The following is a 23,121-nucleotide window of genomic DNA, read 5'->3' on the forward strand; positions in this document are numbered from 1 at the left end:
TCATCCCAACATGGGCCAGTCGGCGGTGCCAGAGCCAACCCATGTTAGTCTTAGCAATTAAGCATGTGTCGAGTTCAGCTCTATCAAAATCTACTAAGTATAGCTGACCCTCTAACACACCCTTAAATGCTATTGAATCATCACTTCTTCTAAAGACAGTGACACCTATATCAGTGAATAGACAGTTGTAGCCCATTTTGCATAATTGAGATACAGAAAGCAAATTGTAATCTAAAGAATCTACAAGAAAAACTTTGGAAATAGAATGGTCAGGAGATATAGCAATTTTACCAAGACCTTTGACCAAACCTTGATTTCCATCCCCGAATGTGATAGCTCGTTGGGGATCTTGGTTTTTCTCGTAGGAGGAGAACATCTTCTTCTCCCCTGTCATGTGGTTTGTGCACCCGCTGTCGATGATCCAACTTGAGCCCCCGGATGCATAAACCTACAAAATAAATTTAGTTCTTGACTTTAGGTACCCAAATGGTTTTGGGTCCTTTGGCATTAGACACAAGAACTTTGGGTACCCAAACACAAGTCTTTGACCCCTTGTGCTTGCCCCCAACATATTTGGCAACTACCTTGCCGGATTTGTTAGTCAACACATAAGATGCATCAAAAGTTTTAAAAGAAATGTCATGATCATTTGATGCACTAGGATTTTTCCTTTTAGGCAACTTAGCACGGGTTGGTTGCCTAGAGCTAGATGTCTCACTCTTATACATAAAAGCATGGTTAGAATCAGAGTGAGACTTCCTAGAATGAATTTTCCTAATTTTGTCCTCGGGATAACCGACAGGATATAAAATGTAACCCTCGTTATCCTGAGGCATGGGAGCCTTGCCCTTAACAAAGTTGGACAATCTTTTAGGAGGGGCATTAAGTTTGACATTGTCTCCCCTTTGGAAGCCAATGCCATCCTTGATGCCAAGGCGTCTCCCACTATAGAGCATACTTCTAGCAAATTTAAATTTTTCATTTTCTAAGTTATGCTCGGCAATTTTAGCATCTAATATTGCTATATGATCATTTTGTTGTTTAATTAAGGCCATATGATCATGAATAGCATCAACATCAATATCTCTACATCTAGTACAAATAGTGACATGCTCAATGGTAGATGTAGATGGTTTGCAAGAATTAAGTTCAACAATCTTAGCATGTAGAATATCATTTTTATCTCTAAGATCGGAAATTGTAACTTTGCAAACATCAAAATCTTTAGCCTTAGCAATCAAATTTTCATTTTCTAATCTAAGACTAGCAAGAGATATGTTCAATTCTTCAATCCTAGCAAGTAAATCATCATTATTATCTCTAGGGTTGGGAATTGAAACATTGCAAACGTGAGAATCAACCTTAGCTAACAAATTAGCATTTTCATTTCTAAGGTTGTCTATTGTTTCATGCCAAGTGCTTAGCTCACTAGATAATTTTTGACATTTCTCAATTTCTAGAGCATAAGCATTTTTAACCTTAACATGCTTCTTATTTTCTTTAATAAGGAAGTCCTCTTGGGTGTCCAAGAGATCATCCTTTTCATGGATGGCACTAATCAATTCATTAAGTTTCTCTTTTTGTTGCATGTTGAGGTTGGCAAAAAGGTTACGCAAATTATCTTCCTCATCACTAGCATTATCATTACTAGAGGATTCATATCTAGTGGATGATCTAGATTTAACCTTCTTTTTGCCGTCCTTTGCCATGAGGCACTTGTGGCCGACGTTGGGGAAGAGGAGTCCCTTGGTGACGGCGATGTTGGCGGCGTCCTCGTCGTCGGAGGAGTCGCTTTAGCTTTCGTCGGAGTCCCACTCCCGACAAACATGGGCATCGCCGCCCTTCTTCTTGTAGTACCTCTTCTCCTTTCTTCTCCCCTTCTTGTCGTTGCCCCTGTCACTATCACTTGATAATGGACATTTAGCTATAAAGTGACCGGGCTTACCACACTTGTAGCAAACTTTCTTGGAGCGGGACTTGTAGTCTCTCCCTCTCCTTTGCTTGAGGATTTGGCGGAAGCTTTTGATGACGAGCGCCATTTCCTCATTATCGAGCTTGGAGGCGTCGATTGGTTGCCGACTTGGTGTGGACTCCTCCTTCTTTTCCTCCGTCGCCTTGAATGCGACGGGTTGAGCTTCGGATGTGGAGGGATCATCAAGCTCGTTGATCTTCCTCGAGCCTTCGATCATGCACTCAAAACTTACAAAATTCCCGATTACTTCCTCGGGGGTCATTAGTGTATATCTTGGATTGCCACGAATTAATTGTACTTGAGTGGGGTTAAGGAAAATAAGAGATCATAGAATAACCTTAACCACCTCGTGGTCATCCCACTTTTTGCTCCCGAGGTTGCGCACTTGGTTCACCAAAGTCTTGAGCCGGTTGTACATGTGCTGTGGCTCTTCCCCTTTGCGAAGCCGGAACCGACCGAGCTCCCCCTCGATCGTTTCCCGCTTGGTGATCTTTGTAAGCTCATCTCCCTCGTGCGCGGTTTTGAGCACATCCCAAACTTCCTTGGCGCTCTTTAACCCTTGAACTTTGTTATACTCCTCTCTACTTAAAGAGGCGAGGAGTATTGTTGTAGCTTGAGAGTTGAAGTGCTCGATTTGGGCCACCTCATCCTCATCATAGTCTTTATCCCCTACGGATGGTACCTGTGCACCAAACTCAACAACATCCCATATACTTTTGTGGAGTGAGGTTAGATGAAATCGCATTAAATCACTCCACCTAGCATAATCTTCACCATCAAAAGTTGGTGGTTTGCCTAATGGGACAGAAAGTAGAGGTGCATGTTTAGAAATGCGAGGATAGTGTAGGGGGATCTTACTAAACTTCTTACGCCCTTGGCGTTTAGAAGTTACGGAGGGCGCATCGGAGCCGGAGGTCGATGTTGATGAAGTGTCGGTCTCGTAGTAGACCACTTTCCTCATCCTCTTTGGCTTGTCCTCACTCCGATGCGGCTTGTGGGAAGAAGATTTTTCCTTCTTCTCTTTGTGGTGAGAAGAAGATTTCTTCTCCTTCCCTTTGTTGGAGGAGCTCTTCTTCTTCTCCCTCCTCTTGGTGCGGGACTCTTCCGATGAAGTGCTCCCGTGGCTTGTAGTGGGCTTTTCGCCGGTCTCCATCTCCTTCTTGGCGTGATCTCCCGACATCACTTCGAGTGGTTAGGCTCTAATGAAGAACCGGGCTCCGATACCAATTGATAGTCGCCTAGAGGGGGGATGAATAGGGCGAAACTGAAATTCACAAATATAAACACAACTACAAGCCGGGTTAGCGTTAGAAATAAAATCGAGTTCCCGAGAGAGGGCGCAAAACAAATCGCAAGCAAATGAAGAGTGTGACACGTGGATTTGTTTTACCGAGGTTCGGTTCTTGCAAACCTACTCCCCGTTGAGGAGGCCACAAAGGCCGGGTCTCTTTCAACCCTTCCCTCTCTCAAACGGTCCCTCGGACCGAGTGAGCTTTCTCTTCTCAATCACTTGGAACACAAAGTTCCTACAAGGACCACCACAAGTTTGGTGTCTCTTGCCTCAATTACAAGTGAGTTTGATCGCAATAAAAGAATCAAGAAAGAAGAAAGCAATCCAAGAGCAAGAGCTCGAAAGAACACAAGCAAATCACTCTCTCTAGTCACTATGGCGTTGTGTGGAATTTGGAGAGGATTTGATCTCTTTGGTGTGTCTAGAATTGAATGCTAGAGCTCTTGTAGTAGTTGGGAAGTGGAAAACTTGGATGCAATGAATGGTGGGGTGGTTGGGGTATTTATAGCCCCAACCACCAAACTTGACCGTTGGTGGGGCTGTCTGCACGATGGCGCACCGGACAGTCCGGTGCACACCGGACATGTCCGGTGCCCCAGCCACGCCACCAGTTCCGTTGGATTCTGACCGTTGAAGCTTCTGACTTGTGGGCCCGCCTGGATGTCCGGTGCACACCGGACATGCGCTGTTTACTGTCCGGTGTGCCAGTATGGGCACGCTTGACTTCTGCGCGCGCTGCGCGCGCATTTAATGCGTCGCAGGTAGCCGTTGGCGCCGAATAGCCGTTGCTCCGGAGTTGCACCGGACAGTCCGGTGCACACCGGACATGTCCGGTGAATTATAGCGGACTAGCCGTTGGAGTTTCCCGAAGCTGGCGAGTTCCTGAGGCCGACCTCCCTTGGAGCACCGGACAGTCCGGTGAATTATAGCGGAGTCGCCTCTGGAAATTCCCGAAGGTAGCAAGTTCGCGTTGGAGTCCTCTGGTGCACCGGACATGTCCGGTGGTGCACCGGACACTGTCCGGTGCGCCAGACCAGAGGTGCCTTCGGTTGGCCCTTTGCTCCTTGGTTGAATCCAAAACTTGATCTTTTTATTGGCTGAGAGTGAACCTTTAGCACCTGTATAACTTATGCACTAGAGCAAACTAGTTAGTCCAATTGTTTGCGTTGGGCAATTCAACCACCAAAATTATTTAGGAACTAGGTGTAAGCCTAATTCCCTTTCAGTTATCGCTGTCGCGCGGCGGAGGAAGGAGTACCATGTCGTAGCTGCCGTTGAGGGATATGAACTCGAGACTCCCGAAACGGAGCAGCGTTCCTGGCTGAAGAGGTTGCTGGAGACTACCCATCTAGAACTCGACGGGAAGTTGTTCGTCAACACGCAGCAGGCCCCTACCTGGCGCGCCAACTGTCGGCGTTTCGACCCCGGGGGGTCCCTGGACCGACGAGTAAATTGTCGCTGCGTGTCCCAACCCAGATGGGTCGGCGCGAGATGGAACACAAGGGGGAAAGAGAACCGCGGCTCGTGTTATCCTGCGCCCAGGGCGGATGCGCTTGCAGTAGGGGGTTACAAGCGTTCGCGAGGGAGAGAGAGAGCCTGTTCGTCAGCCCGTCCTCCCGCGCGACCACCCTCTCGTACGAGGGCCCTGGACCTTCCTTTTATAGATGTAAGGAGAGGGTCCAGGTGTACAATGGGGGGTGTAGCAATATGCTAACGTGTCCGGCAGAGAGGAGCCAGAGCCCTATGTACATGCCAACGTGGCTGTCGGAGAGGTGCTAGAGCCCTGTGCATGCGATGTCGTGGCCGTCGGAGGAGCGCTTGAGCCCTGAAGAAGCACAGCTGTCGGGGCTGCTGGGACCTTGCTGGCGTCTCCTTGCTTCCGTAAGGGGCTGAGAACCACCGTCGTCATGGGCGGACGTGGGGTGCCATCATTACTTGTTTATCGGGGCGAGTTAGATGGGACGCCGGTCTTGTTCCCCGTAGCCTAAGCTAGCTAGGGGTAGGGTAATGATGATCCCCCCTGTGGCGTGGTCGGTCTGAGCCCAAGGTCAGGCGAGGCGGAAACTCCTTCGAGGTCGAGGTTGAGGCCGAGCGAAGACGCGATTCCGCCCGAGGTCGAGGTCGAGCCCTGGGCGAGGCGGAGTCCATCTTCCGAGGCCGAGGCGGGGGCCGAGCCCTGGGGTCGGACGAGGCGAAGACTTCTCCTGAGGTCGAGGCCCAAGGTCGGGCGAGACGGAGCTTCCTGTGGCGCCTGAGGCTGGACTCAGCTGCTGTCAGCCTCACCTTGGTGGGTGGCACAGCAGTCGGAGAGGGGCGAGCGGCGCTGTTTTCTTGTCAGGTCAGTCAGTGAAGGGGCGAAGTGACTGCGGTCACTTCGGCCCTGTTGATTGAGGATCGCGCGTCAGGATAAGGTGTCAGGCGATCCTCGCATTGAATGCTCCTGCGATACGGTCGGTTGGCGAGGCAATCTGGCCAAGGTTGCTTCACCGCGAAGCCTGCCCGAGCTGGGCCTCGAGCGAGTCGAGGGAGCGCCCGCTGCTTGAGGAGGCCCTCGGGCGAGGCGTGAATCCGTTTGGGACTACTGTTCCCGCCCGAGGCTGGGCTCGGGCGAGGCGAGATTGCGTCCCTTAGGTAGACGAAGCTTTGACCTGAATTACGCCCATCAGGCTCTGCAGCTTGTGCTGATGGTGATTACCAGCCGAGTTTAGGAGTGTTGGGGGTACCCCTAATTATGGTCCTCGACACCTTACTCAGTATCCTGCGCAATATTTCGCATTTTCTCAGCTGCTTCGTCAATCTTCTTTTGGAGCTCGGTCAGTCGAAGCATCATTTCCCTTCTCTTTTCCACCTGTTGATAAATAACTTTTAGGTTGCTGATTTTTTGATCTAGCTCCTCGTCTTGTGGTATTGGCCAGTAACTTTCTTTTTTGGCTTTAGGCCTACTTTAGAAGGATCCCATGTTGATTGGTGTCTAAGGGAGTAAGAACAGCCCTGATGCCGCTGTCTTATTCGACGACATGATGAACGTGCTTGCTGACGAAGTTGGTCCTCGAGTTCACCGGACACCAATTTTAACTACTCCCTCCGGTTTCCTATTAGTTGTCGTTTTGGATAAGGTTCGAGTCAAACTTATAAAATTTTGACTATAAATAACTATTTTGTTATTTAGTTTTGAAACTTAATATTTATATACACCAATTTATCATAAAAAGTACTTTTATAAAAGTAGAAATGTATTAAGAGTTCAGTTGTATTTTAACAAAAAACATTGGTCAAAGTTATATTTTGGAGACCGTGTCGTTGTCCTAAACGACAACTAATAGGAAACCGGAGGGAGTACTTATTTTCGATCACTAAGCGCAATAAAAAATAAGACAACACAGTATTAAAGCAAGAACAACCATCAATAGCGCGACACGCGGAGAAATAATGACGGTGGCTATTGGGGAAAGAGAGACGTCGGCTTAGGTTTCCATTAAAGCAGGGAGGTGAGTGGGCGGCCGGGGAGGCAAGCGATGCTAGCAGTGTGGGCAGCGGCCGTTTTACCTGGGCGGAGGTGGACCGGCAGTGGCGCATTCCAATCGCGTTTGGTGGCTGCGGCTTTTTCCATCGAGACGAGAAGGTAGCGCCTGGTTTGCTCGCGAAGATGAACAGGAGAAAGGAAAGGTTCAATGGGACCCACTTGCAAGTTGCAAGGCTGAGAGAGGGAGAAAGCACGGGTGTTTGGGCGTCAACCTGGGCCAATCGGCCGAAGGTCACATGCGTGAGGTAAGTCCGCTCGATTTGTTGTTCTTTTTTTTCTTTACTTTATTGTTTTTCTTTCTTTTATAAAACCAAAACAATATATAAATAATTTAATATACATATATATATGTTTTCCAGAGAAACAAACAAAATTTATTTACCAAGTCTTTATATGTTTATAAAGAGTTTTATACCAAGAAATAAATCTAAATTAAGGTGTAAACATATATATTTCGAAAACAAAATAATCTCAAAGTTATTATTAACAAAACAAAAAACTATTATTTTAACAATTCATTAATATTTTATAAAATGAGATTTATTCAGAATTAAATCTAAAAATTGGAGTTGAATACCAAATCAAACAAAACATATGTTATGGCATGAATGCATAAAACACTGTAAATTTTAGTACTCAAGAAATTGTTTTATTTATTTATATTACTAATTTATTATTTCGAGAATAATAACTTTCTCCTTTCTACAACAAAATAATAATTCAAACAAAATTGTTTTCATTGATGGATTTAGGGCGTTACACCAACCTCCCTAGACCATCCGACCGCCCTAGGACCCTCAGAAACCCGCTTCCTTCGTCTCCGGCGAGTTCCTCGCCGCGGTCGTGGGTGACGCCTCCTCGGGTGGCCATGGGACAACGCCGGAGCCGGCCACCTCGATCTCTGCCTTTCACCCCAGATCCAACAGTTGGATTCTAATTAACCCGAGCCTAAACCTATTCGTCTGCCCGAAACCCAACGACCAGCCCCGCGCCATCGGGCAAGGTGGAGAGTCCATCAGTCGTCCGAGCCAGCCCCACGCCCTCGGGCGAGGCGGAGAGTCTGTCACTCGTCCGAGCCAGACTCGTGCCCTCGGGCGAGGCGGAGAGTCTGTAAGTCGTCCGAGCCCGCCCCGCGTCCTCGGGCAAGCCGGAGAATCTGTCAGCCGTCTGAGCCAGCGTCGTGCCCTCGGCTAAGACGAGAATCCCCTTTGTCTAACCCCATCTCCCTTTCTTCTCTATGCTCGACGCGCTGTGCCCATACCAGCGTGGCTGAGCCACCTAACTAGGTCCCGCTGACGCCGATGTAGCCTCGGCCTTAGCTATTGTTACTTATGCTGAACCTGTGATTACTCTGTTGCATATGTATGGTGTATTGTTCATTTGCTATTCTCCAAGTGTATTGAATGAATGATTGTTTCGTGTAGACAACGAGCAGTCTGTGTTCCCCGAGGGAGTTGCAGGAGAAGTCCCTGAACAGCAGCTTGGTGAAGGCAAGTGTCCTTTGACATATTATGTCATATTTACTTTATAATTCTCTCTCCCACATACTATGATCAACCTAAGGATTTACTAGTTTCTGCTTATCTCTGTCCTTGATTATCTTTTTGGGATTGGGCAATTATGATCAATATCATGCTAATGCTTTACTTTAATTAATGAATATGATGAGAATTACTTTATAATACGATGATTTATTCTGGATATGATGATGAACTTGTGTCACTTTAGCGGGCTCGGGCTATTTCTTGAGTACCTATCCGTAAGGACCTGTTCATTGAGAGACCACCCGAACCATGAGGGTGCAATGGGGCATCCTTAGCTAATTAATTGGAGGAGCTAGAGGTGTAGTTGCTTTGCTATCGTGCCATCAATGGGGTCCAGGCACAGTGCTTGCTTTGCCGAGGCTAGGCGCCGAGGTTCTTTCGTTTTGCTTTTTGTTAGTCACCCCTCCTGTGGGGAGAGGTACTATGTTTATAAAACTGGAGATACCTAACGGATGGCTATGACCTCTAGGGAATCTTTGTAAAGGCTACGTAGTGAAACCCTGCTGGGTCACCTCAGAAGTGATCAATGGGGAGGCTAGAACCATGGGCAGAAAGGGAATCACGACTCGTGGGTAAAGTGTGCAACCTCTGCTTAGGGTTAGAAACTGGTATATCGATTGTGCTCACGGTTAAGAGCAGCCTTTGGATCCTCTTTGATTAAAGATACTCTAGATACATTTATGATGATGGTTTAATGATGATGGCTATACTTATGGTTTCTGGTATTTTCCTCTCTAAGGAGGTGCCTTTTGGGATAACAACTCGAGTTCTACGATAAAAGTTGGCTTCTACTAATTATAAATACCCGACGAACTAAAAGCAACTGCCTTGAACCTAACCCCACATACAGGTAGTCCACTTCACCCAAATAGGACATTTGTTGGGTATGTTGATGTGTACTCACCCTTGCTTAAACATAAAACAGTAGGGTTGTTCACTTGTTCTCAAATGCTATGAGTCAAGAACAAGACAACATGACTGTTAATTATTAAGGACATTCGTCTTCTGAAGCATTATCTACCTCTAGGTGTAATGCTCATCAGACGAAGGTCAAAAAGGACATACCTTCATCAAATTAATATATGAACGGGAATGTAAGAGATGAATACAATTATTGTGCTTCATTAATTCACATATATTTATATTTCATAAAACATATGCGAATATTAACAATATTAACATTACATTGATACCTTCGGCTTGCTCGAAGGTGTTGACGCGAGAGCGATTACAATCCAACGTGAACAGTACAGTGCTACTGTTCATCTATTTATAGGCATAGGACACAGCCCGAGTGAAAGTACATTTATGCCCTTAACATCCATCTATAATCATAACACGAACTATTAAGGATTAAATAGTATTTGTCCCTTTTCGATCATCATCATACTTGCTCTTTGTCATCACTTCAAGTCGAACCTCTTTGTCTATAGCTTCGTCGTCCATTTTTATCACCTTCGGGTTACACCTTTACCCTTGTCATGAGAGAAGACCTTCATTCCGAAGCCGAAGCCTCCTGTAATAATCCACGCCATACTAAAAACATATGATCAGTCATGTTTTTGAGGACCTTTGGAAGAGGAAACCCCCAACAAATAGGTTGTCCACATTGCAACCACTGCTCAGGAGAAGATGACTGCAACACGAAGAACTTTTAGGAGTTCCAGGACTTTGAGGAGTTCTACACCAGATTAGTGGTGTGACACCCCAGGTGTCTATTTCGCGTTATGTCGGGAGATTTATCCTAATCTTGAATGCGAAGTGAAAAATTCTATTTCTCGACCGCGTTTATCTCCATTTATCAAGTTACTTGAGAAGGTTTCACCGATTTCCGATTTTATTCGATCGCGAGAAACAGCCAGTTTTGGAGCCTGATAAAACTTTTATTTCTCGGCACGAATATGAACTCGATAATCCATCTCGATTTATAAATCTCGTCTAAAACTCATTTAATCAAGCGCTCGACAGTTGCTAGTCGAGCTGTGTTCGAATCCAATTTCTCGATGTTCGATCTATGTCCAAAAATTAATCCAAGTCCGTACTCTCAAGCGGAATCTCCAATGTGTTGTCCTCTAATAAATTTTTCTCCAATTCGGCTTAAAATCTCTGTGTCCAATCTAAATTCGAAAATCAGCATTGGCAATGATTTCTATTAATCCGACTCGCTTCATTTCGATTACGAACCCGAAGCCTATCGATCGCGATTCATTTTATTCTACCTATGCGCGAGAATTTAATTTCCAAGCAACACCCAAATAAAATGTTTCGGATCATTTTATTCTGTGGGCTCGCGTTCGTCCGGACCTTAGTTCACTCTGTTCCCTGCGTCGGTCTCAGCCAACAAGTGAGCTGCGTAAATCAACCAACAGCTGACCACCTCCCTCCTAACCAATCGGCGTCGTCACCCTCCTCAACCAGTCGTTGACACCATTCTCTTCACCAATGCCTGGCACCAGCCAACCAGCAGCAGCCGATCGAGGCCACCAATGCCGCTCGTGGTTGTCGCCTTAATAGCAGAAGCCCCCTGGCAGTCGCTCCCTTCTTCCATTTCCTGGCCGCCAGGCTTCTCACGCACGCACGCACCTGCTCCTGGCGCACCCGCAGAGCAGCCAATGGCCTGCAGCTGCTCCTTTCAACCAGTGCCGAGCGACCGCGCCTTCAGCCAATGGAATTCCAGTGATGCCTCGTTAAATCATCCCTGCGCTCTCCCTCTCCCTGTCTTCTCTCCCACACGGCAGCAGCCAGGGCGCCATCTCCAAGCTCCAGCCCCTCCTCCCTAACGCATGGGGCAGAAGCCTCCATGGTCGAGCTCCTCTGGTGCAGGCACCCAGCCTCCCTAGCTCGGCACCCCTCAAGCACACGGGACCGCGGCGCCTCTGCTCTCCCATCCAGGCGCCCCTTCCCCTAAGCGGATCCGTGGTGCTAGGAGGATCTCCTCCTCGGCAGGCGCTCCAACCTGGCGTCCATGGCGCCAGTGCCCTGCACAGCGTCCCCCTCCCCCAGGCTCCTAGCGCGCAGAGCATTTCTCTGGGTCCGAGCTCGAGCAGCCGCTCCCCTCAACAACTCCCTCAACGCCGACCTCCTCTGCCCCAGGTCCGGCAGCCCTCCCCAACCAAGCTTCTCCCATGGCGCTGCTACCTCTAAGATGGAGCTCGACACCCCAAAGGTTGGAATCCGACCCTCTCTGTTCCCCTCAATTTCAAGCTCCCCTGGCGTTTCTTTTTGCCCTGCAGAAATTCCCCCTGGGCGATGGAGGTGCCAAGCTCGCGCTAGAGCATGGCAAGGCTTGACCGACGCCCTTTCCATGGCTGGCTTTGAGCAGTGGGTCGAGCCCTTCTTCTTGCCGTGGCACTTGACCCCTGCTCTTCTCTGCCCCACGACGCCCAGCCTTTCTACAAGAGCAGGCGCCCTCTGCATCTCCCTGGCGCAGGAAATCCCCAAGTGCAGGCGCCTAGGACTCCCATGGCTGCTAGCCTCTCCATGCAACCGAACTCCCTTACTTCCTAGCCATGGACGAGCCTCCGGTGTGCATCGAGCTCCCCCACAGTCGAGCTCCCCTCTGTTGCTGTGGCCAGCGACTCCTTTAGGCGGGTCTTCATCCTGTCGCGTTGGACGCCGCTCCTTTTCCCCGGCCACCGTCGAACCAGCGTGGACCCGATCTGCGCTGTGCAGCAGCGCCGGTCCACAGCAGCAGCCTCGACATCCCCTCTGCGTCGCACCCTCGGCGTGCTCGATGTAATGCCGCAGCAAGCAGCAGTAGCGACGCCCTTCGCTATGTCACGCTCGCCAAGTCGGGCCTCACGTCGTCGCTCTGCGCAGCGTTTCTGCGTCATCGTCAAAACCCATGGTGAGACCCCGCTGTCCCGCGTTTCTCGTGTTCAATAAAATGACCGAACTAATAAACTGTGTAATAATTGTGTATGTCGTTTAATCGCAACATGTGTCGTCGTCGCGCTTCGCGTGTCGTTTCTCGACAGGAAGCCAAACCAACATGCATGCATGCACAACTCCACTCGGGTTTCAGCCAGGTTGTTCGCTTTAGAAAAATTATGGTTTTTGTTTTATTTACGATTCAGTCGATGGCGTGAATATGTGTGTGAAAATATAATTGTATGAATGAACGCGTGTAGAGAAGAAACTGAAGTAGAAAAGAACTCGGACATTTTTATATTTTGATAGGAAAATTATGCGATGTGTTGTTTGATGCGAAAAACTAAGTTACAAAATGCGGATTATGTTTGGGGAAATGCATCGATATGTGTTTATGTGAAAAGTGTAATTGTTTTATGTGACGTGATGGGATTCGTGATTATATCGGCGATATATTTATTGATGTGACGAGTAGTTTAGAAAATGCTAGTTGCAGAGGATGTATTGTTAAGACATGAGTGTCGGAGTTCACATATTAGTGGTCGCGCCACATTGATTGAAGTGTCTCGAGTGCACACCACAATATGGTTGTATGCGAGACAGGGTTATGTGCATGACGAGTTTAGTAAAAATCCATCGGTGTCACCGGTGTTAAGTTGAAGTTTATTTGCATGAGGAAATAAATAATGTGTTTAATACTTAGAACTCTTAGTCGATAGTAGAAATTGTTTTGGCTTATATAGAGAGGTGATGACATGCCAAAGTAGTCATCGCTTCCTCTATATCTTGAGTCGGGTCAATACACGTTATGTGTTCATGATTTGGGAAGTAAGCGCATGATGGTTTCGAGTTAGAGATTAGTGGTTTACGATTCGTATAAATTGGTCGATGTACGAAAATACTTGTAAATCTGTGTATTTATAAAAATGTTGTAGTATATGTTGTGTCTCGGGTTGCGACGATAATAGGCAAGCCGACGTGTATGTTATTTAGCGGCTATGTCGTTGCTCTAGTTAGCCAAATTGTTAGATGGTTTGGTTAAGTGTGTAATCGCAATAAATTGCTTGTTGTAGTCTAAATGTGTATGATTATGGTCGCGGGTAAAAATTTGTAGTGTTCATGTGATGTCTAAGTGAAAATGCAAATTACTATGTGAAGAGCGCATCGATATATATGTATGCCGGATTTGATGATTGTGGTGAATGCGTTGATTAATTGTGTATGGTAGTTCTAGAGCGCGAAATAACTTGTATAAAAATTAGTAAGTCTACTTGTTAGTTCTCACTTGATCATTTTAACTCTAACAATTGTCAAAGTGTTAGAATAATTTAAGTATCTAGAACGCGGCAATTCTTGAATTGTATAGGAGCTGAAATTTATTAATTGCGGTTTTGGACTGCACGCAGTGATTTTCCTGTGCTGTATGTTTGATGAACTAAATTGTATTTTCTGTAGATATGTGCTATAAAAAAGTGGTATATAACTTTATTATCTTGCTGGTGTTAAAATTTGACAGCCATAAGTCTGATCGTTTAGGAGTTGTGCTTTTCACAAATTCAGTAACTGAATCTGCCCAAATTCTGTACAGATTTCAGAAACTGCATTGTTTTCCTAATTTAATGTTACAATCTGTTCATGGTCGTTATAAGAAAGTTATAGATGCTTTTCTTATCTTGCTTGTGTTAAAATTTCATAACCATAGTCCTGACAGATTAGGAGTTATGAATTTTACAAACTGGTTATTGTATTCTATCCACTGACAGAACAGATTTCGAAAACTGAATTGTTTGATTCAGTTCAGCATAGAATCAATTCTTGGTGATTATAAAAGTATGTAGTGCTTTTGCCAAGCTTTCTAAAAAGTCTTGGATCACTCTTTTTGGTGATCTGAAGATTAAGTTGTGAATGTTTAAAGTCTGAAGACTGAATTTGTCTAATTCTGGACAGCAAAGCCTTCTAGTGTCTTTTGTCCTTAGTTAAATATTGAATCACCTTGAGATATTTATAAATGATATGTAGACAATTTTATTACCTTTCCATTAAGTCTAGGATCAATTTTTTGGATGTCTGAACCTATAGTTGTGAATTTTTGAAGTTGCAAGTCTGAATCTGCCCAAATCTGGACAGATCTGTTGTGTTAGCACTTTTAACCTTGCTAAGTGTTGAATCTTATTGAGGTGAAAATACCAAAGTTGTAGAGCACATTTTAAGCTTTCCAGAAAGTCTTAGTTTGCTATTTTTGGTTTAATATTTGAAGAGTTATGATTAAAACAAGTGACTGCTGTGCTGCTGTCCTGATTTTGTTATGTTTGGTGGATGCTCTACTCTATTGTGTTTGACTCGAGTCGACTGTTTCCTCGTTTGATGATTGGTTGAACCTACAGTAATGATAATATAACTAATACAATTGGGCCTAATTATATAAGTAACAAGTATACGTCTCGCTAAGTTAGTGAACCAAATTAGTGAGAGTCTAATAAGTGTTTACCTAGTGAATAATTTTAAAGCCCAATTAAGTGTCTAGTTCCTTTTCAACTAAGTCTATCTATATATAAGTTATAGCGAACTTGTGTACTTAACTAATTTAATGTTAGGTAACTAATGGATGATTAAAGTGAACGTGGTAAACACTTGTGCTCATGCTTGTGTGGTCATGTTTGTATTGGTTAAGTAAAGTAAGCGTCGTCATCTTTCCAGTGGTAGCGACTACGTATGCCCGATGATGTGTAGATAACTAATGATAACGTGTGGTGGTTTACGGTGTCTTCTAAATTAATGTTAGTTCACTACTGTGTCTTTGTATATCTTGTGATATTTTTCATCATATTGATACATATGCATCTTGCATCCCATTTAGGACCGAGAGAGGATCGTGCAAGTGATGTGGTGTCAACCACAAGGTGCAGTCGGTGGACGACCCAAGAAAGGATGTACTTAACCAGTGGATGCTCGCCAAGCGAGCACCTCCCCCAGCAAACACTACCTAAGTGTTAAATTAAAGGCAAGCCCCGGTTTTATGCATAACCGTTTATATATGCTATTTTACTACACTTAATGTTTGTAGGCTTGTACCGTGCACTTAAGTGTAGGAGTTGGTTGAAACCCTAGTTGCATGAACTCAGGATTCCTTTTGAGATGGATACTAGTATGCTAGGTCGAGTAGCTGCTATGCTAAATCAGGATCTCGGTAGAAGTCGAGTGATTTTTCTAGCACTCGCGCGAGGTCAGGAATTGGTTGTATCCATTTTTGATAACAGAATGATGATGGTCTGTGGACACGCATCCATGGGATGCGTTGTCTATGAGACGAAATTGGAATAAGGATTAACGTGCGGATACCTGTGTCAAGCGTTTGAATGTACTAAACATATGTCGGGAAATATGGTAACCGGTAAACCTAGTACCTGAGTGAAGCCGGGCGCGGACTTTATCCCTCATGCGACCTGAGACTGGGTCTCCCATTCTAGATATGGTGGGTACAAGTGCGGCCACTGCACGGCGGCGGCCGGGGTCAGTGGAGCATTGTACGCCAAGGTGGTGAGGCCTGACCGCGAACGGGGAATCGATGGGGACGGTTGACATGTGTGGGGACAAAGTGCCCTGACATGTCGTGTGTTTAGGTTTACCTTGCAAGGTTAAAACTCGATTCGAATCGTCTGCTTCTCGCAGCTAATGAGACTGCTTGATCCATTGTACTGCATTGAGTAATAAGTGGAAATGAGATGACTGGAAAAGATATTGATTGATATAATGTTTGATACCATGTATGAGCAGATAGGTTCTCATCTAGTCTAAATTACTATTCTAGAACTTGAAAAGCTAAAACTTGTTTTTAGACTCAGCTAGTGCTTTTGGCAAACCAAACCCCTCAGCCAAACAGCTGCATGTCTAGAGGTAGAGGAGTAGACTCCTCACACCGGGTAAGTCTAGCTGAGTATTAGTATACTCAACCTTGCTTGTGGCATAATTTTTGCAGGTACCTCCTTGATTTGGTTGATGGTGTGACTTGGCCTTCATCCCTGCCACCGGGATAGACAGTCGAGTGGGTTACTGCTTCCGCAGGAGAGGACCAGGATGAGTAGCGTTGTCAGGCTTTGCCATGTTACTCGGTTTTCTCCGTTAGTTATTCCGCTACATTAAAAATTTATGGTTATTATTTCTGAAACTCCTTTATATTGTAATTACTACTGATACTTATTAAATTAGTGGTATTATGCTTTATTGTATTTCTTTGTGCCTCACCTTCGAGTGAGCTAGTGGTATTCGATCCTGGATAAGTGGCTTTATCGGACTAGATCCGAGGGACTGACGGGTTATTCCGATTTAAGTGTGTTGCTGCCTTTAAGGGTGCGACTTGAGCACTTAAGCTGGAATAATTCGGGCGGTTCCGCCACAGCTGGTATCGGAGCGAATACCATTACAGAGAAGTCAATAAGTCATGATTTCCAACCTTTTCTAAAGTAAAACATGCTTAGAAACCAATGTTGGATAGATCGTCAGGACGATAAGGATATACCTAGGACGTGAAGCCTTAGGAAATAAATGGGTAACTAGGTGGCTATTTATATAGGCCATAAAGGCTATTACTACTACTATTAGGATGTTGTAGAAACATCCGAAAAACTAGTTAGGTCTGAGAAGACGACTAGAATGAGCATGCATCATGATTGTCGCATTATAGTTGTCTCTTGTGCATCAACATGCTTCTCTCACCTTTATTCCAATAATAAGAACTTGTGAATAATGTGATGTACTGGTATGTTAGGAACTATAAGAAATGTTTTACCTCGCATCGGATTGGTAAGTATTGTTAGGTCGTGTTATGTGTTTCTCTTGTCTTGCTATCTAGGAGGTATTGTAATTGTTCAACCCTTTTTACAAAAAAAAAGGTTGTCTGTTCTGCTCATGAAAAGACCCCCCTCCAAACAACTTTGAGTTTAGCAAGTGAAACCTCTTAAAAAATCGTGCTTGAGTTGGTATTTTCTAACCCTTATGTGTTTTACCCTTGAAGTTAAACCTACACAACTTGTAGAATCCCATAGCTTGAGCCTTAAATCGACTAAAGCTTCCTTGTGCACTTGTTTACGTAAAAAAAATTGGTTTACTGTCTGTTCACACAAACCATATCTAGACTCAAATTCTTTTTGGAAACCTTGTCCAAAATCCTCATTAAATTTTCCTCTGCTCAACCTAGAAGCCATCTGGGTTGATGATCTCTCTTTTCGCCTGGATCTAGTCATCTTTTCCTTTGCGAATCATGTTGTGGCTTATCATCCGAATCTCTAGATCCTTCATTGAGTCTGTCCCGTTATCCGGTTATCTGCTATAACCTGTTCTCAAGTATCGGATGTGGATCAACCTAATATCTTATTTCTGGTCATTCTCATACCCCCTTCTTCGAGGATCATGACACTATTTTATCAATTTTTATCTCTAAATGGTGTATCCATCGAGTTCAATGGATTTTGTTGTTGTCTTTAGTTCTCTCATGTCTCAGCAAGTTGCCAACCATGATCTCATGAGTGTTTCCTCCTCATATCAAATATCATACTAGTCTCTTGCCTGATAATCTCCATGTTGATCATAAAATAGTTCTCTGAGTTGAAGAAAATTCTCATGTGATGCTCTTTTGCCAATAATCTCTGCTTCAACTCCGGTCACATTCTTATTTTCTGAGCCATACTCTCATGGGCTCCGTCTATCTGTGCTATGTGGATTTCTTATTGGTTACGTTGGTAATGGTGTTATGACTAACGACCGATGGTGCCGCGACGAAACCGAGAGCCTACTATGGTGCACACATGGTTGAGCTGCTCAGCACGCTCTCGTATCGCGGTTAATAGTAGTGATCCATTACGAGACTATATTGATGTGCTATCTTTTGTGGACATTCTCTCAGAGTGATCGCTGCATTTTGTCTCAACATGTCGCGATATTCTATCCAAATCTATCTTCCGTATCTCGTCAGATACCCTCTCATGAATTTGCATCTATCTTCAGTCTGGGAGTTACATGCTTCTCCACCCTTAAAGATCCTCATTCGAATCTTGGGACGAGATTCTTTTAAGGGGGGAAGGCTGTGACACCCCAGGTGTCTATTTCGCGTTATGTCAGGAGATTTATCCTAATCTCGAATGCTAAGTGAAAAATTCTATTTCTCGGCCGCGTTTATCTCCATTTATCAAGTTACTTGAGAAGGTTTCACCGATTTCCGATTTTATTCGATCGCGAGAAACAGCCAGTTTTGGAGCCTGTTAAAACTTTTATTTCTCAGCACGAATATGAACTCGATAATCCATCTCGATTTATAAATCTCGTCTAAAACTCATTTAATCAAGCGCTCGACAGTTGCTAGTCGAGCTGTATTCGAATCCAATTTCTCGATGTTCGATCTATGTCCAAAAATTAATCCGAGTCCGTACTCTCAAGCGGAATCTCCAATGTGTTGTCCTCTAATAAATTTTTCTCCAATTCGGCTTAAAATCTCTGTGTCCAATCTAAATTCGAAAATCAGCATCAGCAATGATTTCTATTAATCCGACTCGCTTTATTTCGATTACGAACCCGAAGCCTATCGATCTCGATTCATTTTATTCTACCTATGCGCGAGAATTTAATTTCCAAGCGACACCCAAATAAAATGTTTCAGATCATTTTATTTTGTGGGCTCGCGTTCGTCCGGACCTTAGTTCGCTCTGTTCCCTGCGTCGGTCTCAGCCAACGAGTGAGCTGCGCAAATCAACCAACAGCTGACCACCTCCCTCCTAACCAATCGGCGTCGTCACCCTCCTCATCCAGTCGTTGACACCATTCTCTTCACCAATGCCTGGCACCAGCCAACCAGCAGCATCCGGCCGAGGCCACCAATGCCGCTCGTGGTTGTCGCCTTAAAAGCAGAAGCCCCCTGGCAGTCGCTCCCTTCTTCCATTTCCTGGTCGCCAGGCTTCTCACGGATGCACGCACCTGTTCCTGGCGCACCCGTAGAGCAGCCAATGGCCTGCAGCTGCTCCTTTCAACCAGTACCGAGCGACCGCGCCTTCGGCCAATGGAATTCCAGTGATGCCTCGTTAAATTATCCGTGCGCTCTCCCTCTCCATGTCTTCTCTCCCAAACGGTAGCAGCCAGGGCGCCATCTCCAAGCTCCAGCCCCTCCTCCCTAACGCATGGGGCAGAAGCCTCCATGGCCGAGCTCCTCTGGTGCAGGCGCCCAGCCTCCCCAACTCGGCACCCCTCAAGCACACGGGACCGCGGTGCCTCTGCTCTCCTATCCAGGCGCCCCTTCCCCTAAGCGGATCTGTGGTGCTAGGAGGATCTCCTCCTCGGCAGGTGCTCCAACCTGGCGTCCTTGGCACCAGTGCCCTGCACAGCGTCCCCCTCCCCCAGGCTCCTAGCGCGTAGAGCATTTCTCTAGGTCCGAGCTCGAGCAGTCGCTCCCCTCAACAACTCCCTCAACGCCGGCCTCCTCTGCCCCAGGCCCGGCAGCCCTCCCCAACCAAGCTTCTCCCATGGCGCTGCTACCTCTAAGATGGAGCTCGACACCCCAAAGTTTGGAATCCGACCCTCTCTCTGTTCCCCTCAATTTCAAGCTCCCCTGGCGTTTCTTTTTGCCCTGCAGAAATTCCCCCTGGGCGCTGGAGGCGCCAAGCTCGCGCTAGAGCATGGCATGGCTTGACCGACGCCCTTTCCATGGCTGGCTTTGAGCAGTGGGTCGAGCCCTTCTTCTTGCCATGGCACTTGACCCCTGCTCTTCTCTGCCCCATGACGCCCAGCCTTTCTACAAGAGCAGGCGCCCTCTGCATCTCCCTGGCGCAGGAAATCCCCAAGTGCAGGCGCCTAGGACTCCCATGGCCGCTAGCCTCTCCTTGCAACCGAGCTCCCTTACTTCCTAGCCATGGACGAGCCTCCGGTGTGCATCGAGCTCCCCTCTATTGCTGTGGCCAGCGACTCCTTCAGGCGGGTCTTCATCCTGTCGCGTTGGACGCCGCTCCTTTTCCTTGGCCACCGTCGAACCAGCGTGGACCCGATCTGCGCTGTGCAGCAGCGCCAGTCCACAACAGCAGCCTCGACATCCCTGTGGCGGAACTGCCCGAATTATTCCAACTTAATTGCCTAAGTCCTGCCTTAGAGGCTAGACCACACTTAAATGGGAATAACCCGTCAATCCCTCGGATCTAGTCCGACGAGGCCACTGACAGGATCAAGTACCACAGTCTCACTCGATGGTGAGTCACAGAGCAAATACAATAAAGCATAAAACCATACATAAGGAGTATTAAACTTATTTCATCATCATCGGAGTTTTAGCAAAAGTAGTCATCATTGTTCGAAGTGCAACGGAATAAAACTAACGGTAAAATAAACAGAGAGATGGGGAAGCCTGTCCCATCACTCCTCATGCTCCTTCTCAGCCGAGGTAGGATCCCACTCGACTGTCCAACCCGGTGGCAAGATGGACGGCCAAGTCACTCCAGCAACCATGTTGATAGTAGACGCGACCCGATCTTCCGTGAGATACGATAATTTGATTGAGTGGAGATCTCGACGTTGATGATCCAAGGCTCCGAGCGAACGGTTCCTCGCAATCACTACACCACGGCTCCGTTGGTTATCACCCGTGACACACGAATGGCCTCGCCACGAAGGCTTATCCCTGCAAGCGTAATCAAGAACACAAGCAAGAACAGGAAAGAAACGCAACCAAACTTGTATTGATTACGGGAGGGGGTCTCACAAGCCGATGACGGCGACACTGTTCGATGACATAATTGATCTAAGCAAAACCTAAACCTAAATGTGGCGGCGGCTGCTGAATAAATAGAGTATTAGGGCGTGCGTAGCCCTGGACTCGCCCCTAATGGGCTCCGACGCGATACACAGCCCAACGGCCCAACAGACAGTGTCGCAGCACCAAAACAGAATCTGAACGCTGACTTGTTTCGACGATTCCCGTTGACTCCGGATGAATTTTAGGGTGGAACCAGTTGTGTTGGTTAGATAATCTCGTTATCTTTCCAACCATATCCAGTCCGTCGCAATCGGAGTTCGGATGCATCTTGGGCGTCCATTTTAGTGCAGACTGGTCCTAGAACCCGAGATAGAGTCGCAGTCGATCCGGACTTGATCTCCTTCCTGTTTTGGACGCCCTTGCTGCTCCTCCTCAACACCTTGGCCTTTCCCAAGTCCTTGCTGGTCCTCTCCAAGGTACCTAATCATCAAAACATCCATGGTCCCAAGCGTAAGCTCTGAAACACAATTGACTAGGGTAGAACGTACCTGGAGATTTAGCTGTCGTGCACGAGATCGTGTTATCGGTCCATTCATTGTATATATAGAAGTGATGTCATCATCATCCTCCTCCTCTTGAATTGGAGTCGTCCTCAACTCGGCCTCATCTTCGTCACCCATATATGGCTTCAAATCTGAAATGTTAAAGGTGGAACTAACCCCAAAATGTGGCGGCAACTCAAGTGTATATGCATTATCATTAATTTTTGCAAGAACTTTATAAGGACCTGCAGCTCGTGGCATAAGTTTAGACTTTCTCAAATCAGGAAACCTATCCTTTCTCAAATGAACCCACACCAAGTCACCAGGTTCCAATTTCATTTCCTTCCTACCTTTATTAGCAGCAATACGATACTTTTCATTCATCTTTTCAATTTGCAACTTAGTTGTTTCATGTAACTTAAGAATAAATTTAGAACGTTGTGTAGCATCCAAGTTCACTATTTCAGAAGGTGGTAAAGGTAGCAAATCAATTGGGGCACGAGGATTAAAACCATATACTACCATAAATGGACTAAGCTTGGTTGTGGAATGAATCGATCTGTTATAAGCAAACTCAATATGTGGCAAACATTCCTCCCACAACCTCAAATTATCCTTCAAAATAGCCCGCAACATGGTAGATAAAGTGCGATTAACAACCTCTGTTTGCCCGTCAGTTTGGGGATGACAAGTAGTAGAAAACAACAACTTTGTTCCCAATTTAAACCACAAAGTTCTCCAAAAATGACTTAAAAATTTAGCATCCCTATCAGAAACAATAGTATTTGGCACACCATGCAAACGCACAATCTCAGTGAAGAACAAATCAGCAATATGTGAAGCATTATCAGTTTTGTGACAGGGTATAAAATGTGCCATCTTTGAAAAACGATCGACAATGACAAAAACACTATCACTCCCCCTCTTTGTTCTAGGCAATCCCAAAACAAAATCCATAGAAATATCCTTCCAAGGTGCACGAGGAACAGGAAGAGGCAAATAAAGACCATGGGGGTTAAGTCGGGACTTAGCTTTGTTGCACGTGGTGACGTAGCGCTCAACATCACGACGCATCCGAGGCCAATAGAAATGAGTAAACAACACATCCTCGGTCTTCTTAACACCAAAATGTCCCATCAAGCCACCTCCATGTGCTTCCTGCAAGAGTAGAAGACGAACGGAGCTAGCTGGAACACACAACTTGTTAGCACGGTAGAGAAGGCCTTCACGCAGCATAAATTTTTGCCACGTTCTTCCCTCTCTGCAATTTTCAAAAGCATCTTTGAAGTCCAAATCAGCATCATATAATTCCTTTATAGTCTCCAAACCAAATATTTTATGATTAAGTTGGGACAACATAGTATAACGTCTAGATAAAGCATCAACAATTACATTATCCTTTCCTTTTTATGCTTAATAATGTAAGGAAATGATTCTATGAATTCAATCCATTTAGCATGTCGTTTGTTTAGATTAGATTGTCCCTTAAGATACTTCAAAGATTCATGATCCGAATGTATGACACATTCTTTAGACCATAGATAATGTTGCCAAGTTTGTAAAACTCGTACTAAAGCATATAATTCTTTGTTATATGTAGAATAATTCAGAGTTGGACCATTCATTTTTTCACTAAAGAAAGCAACAGGTTTAC

At 45.7% G+C, this 23,121-nt stretch overlaps 1 protein-coding gene and 1 pseudogene across 1 annotated transcript in view; both read left to right on the forward strand.

The window, feature by feature from the left end:
* Positions 1-11,295: 11,295 nt before the first annotated feature.
* On the forward strand, positions 11,296-12,518 carry LOC109941824 (uncharacterized; annotated as a pseudogene).
* A 7,409-nt stretch (positions 12,519-19,927) lies between these two features.
* Positions 19,928-23,121, forward strand: part of LOC109941825 (uncharacterized) — a 35,888-nt gene continuing 32,694 nt past the window's right edge. Inside the window, 2 exon segments of the mRNA XM_020543049.1 lie at positions 19,928-20,111; positions 20,114-20,267. Of these exon segments, the coding sequence (XP_020398638.1) occupies positions 19,928-20,111; positions 20,114-20,267 (338 nt within the window).

The sequence above is a fragment of the Zea mays genome, chromosome 8 (assembly GCF_902167145.1).
Source record: "Zea mays cultivar B73 chromosome 8, Zm-B73-REFERENCE-NAM-5.0, whole genome shotgun sequence".
In the NCBI taxonomy this organism is placed as follows: Eukaryota; Viridiplantae; Streptophyta; class Magnoliopsida; order Poales; family Poaceae; genus Zea; species Zea mays.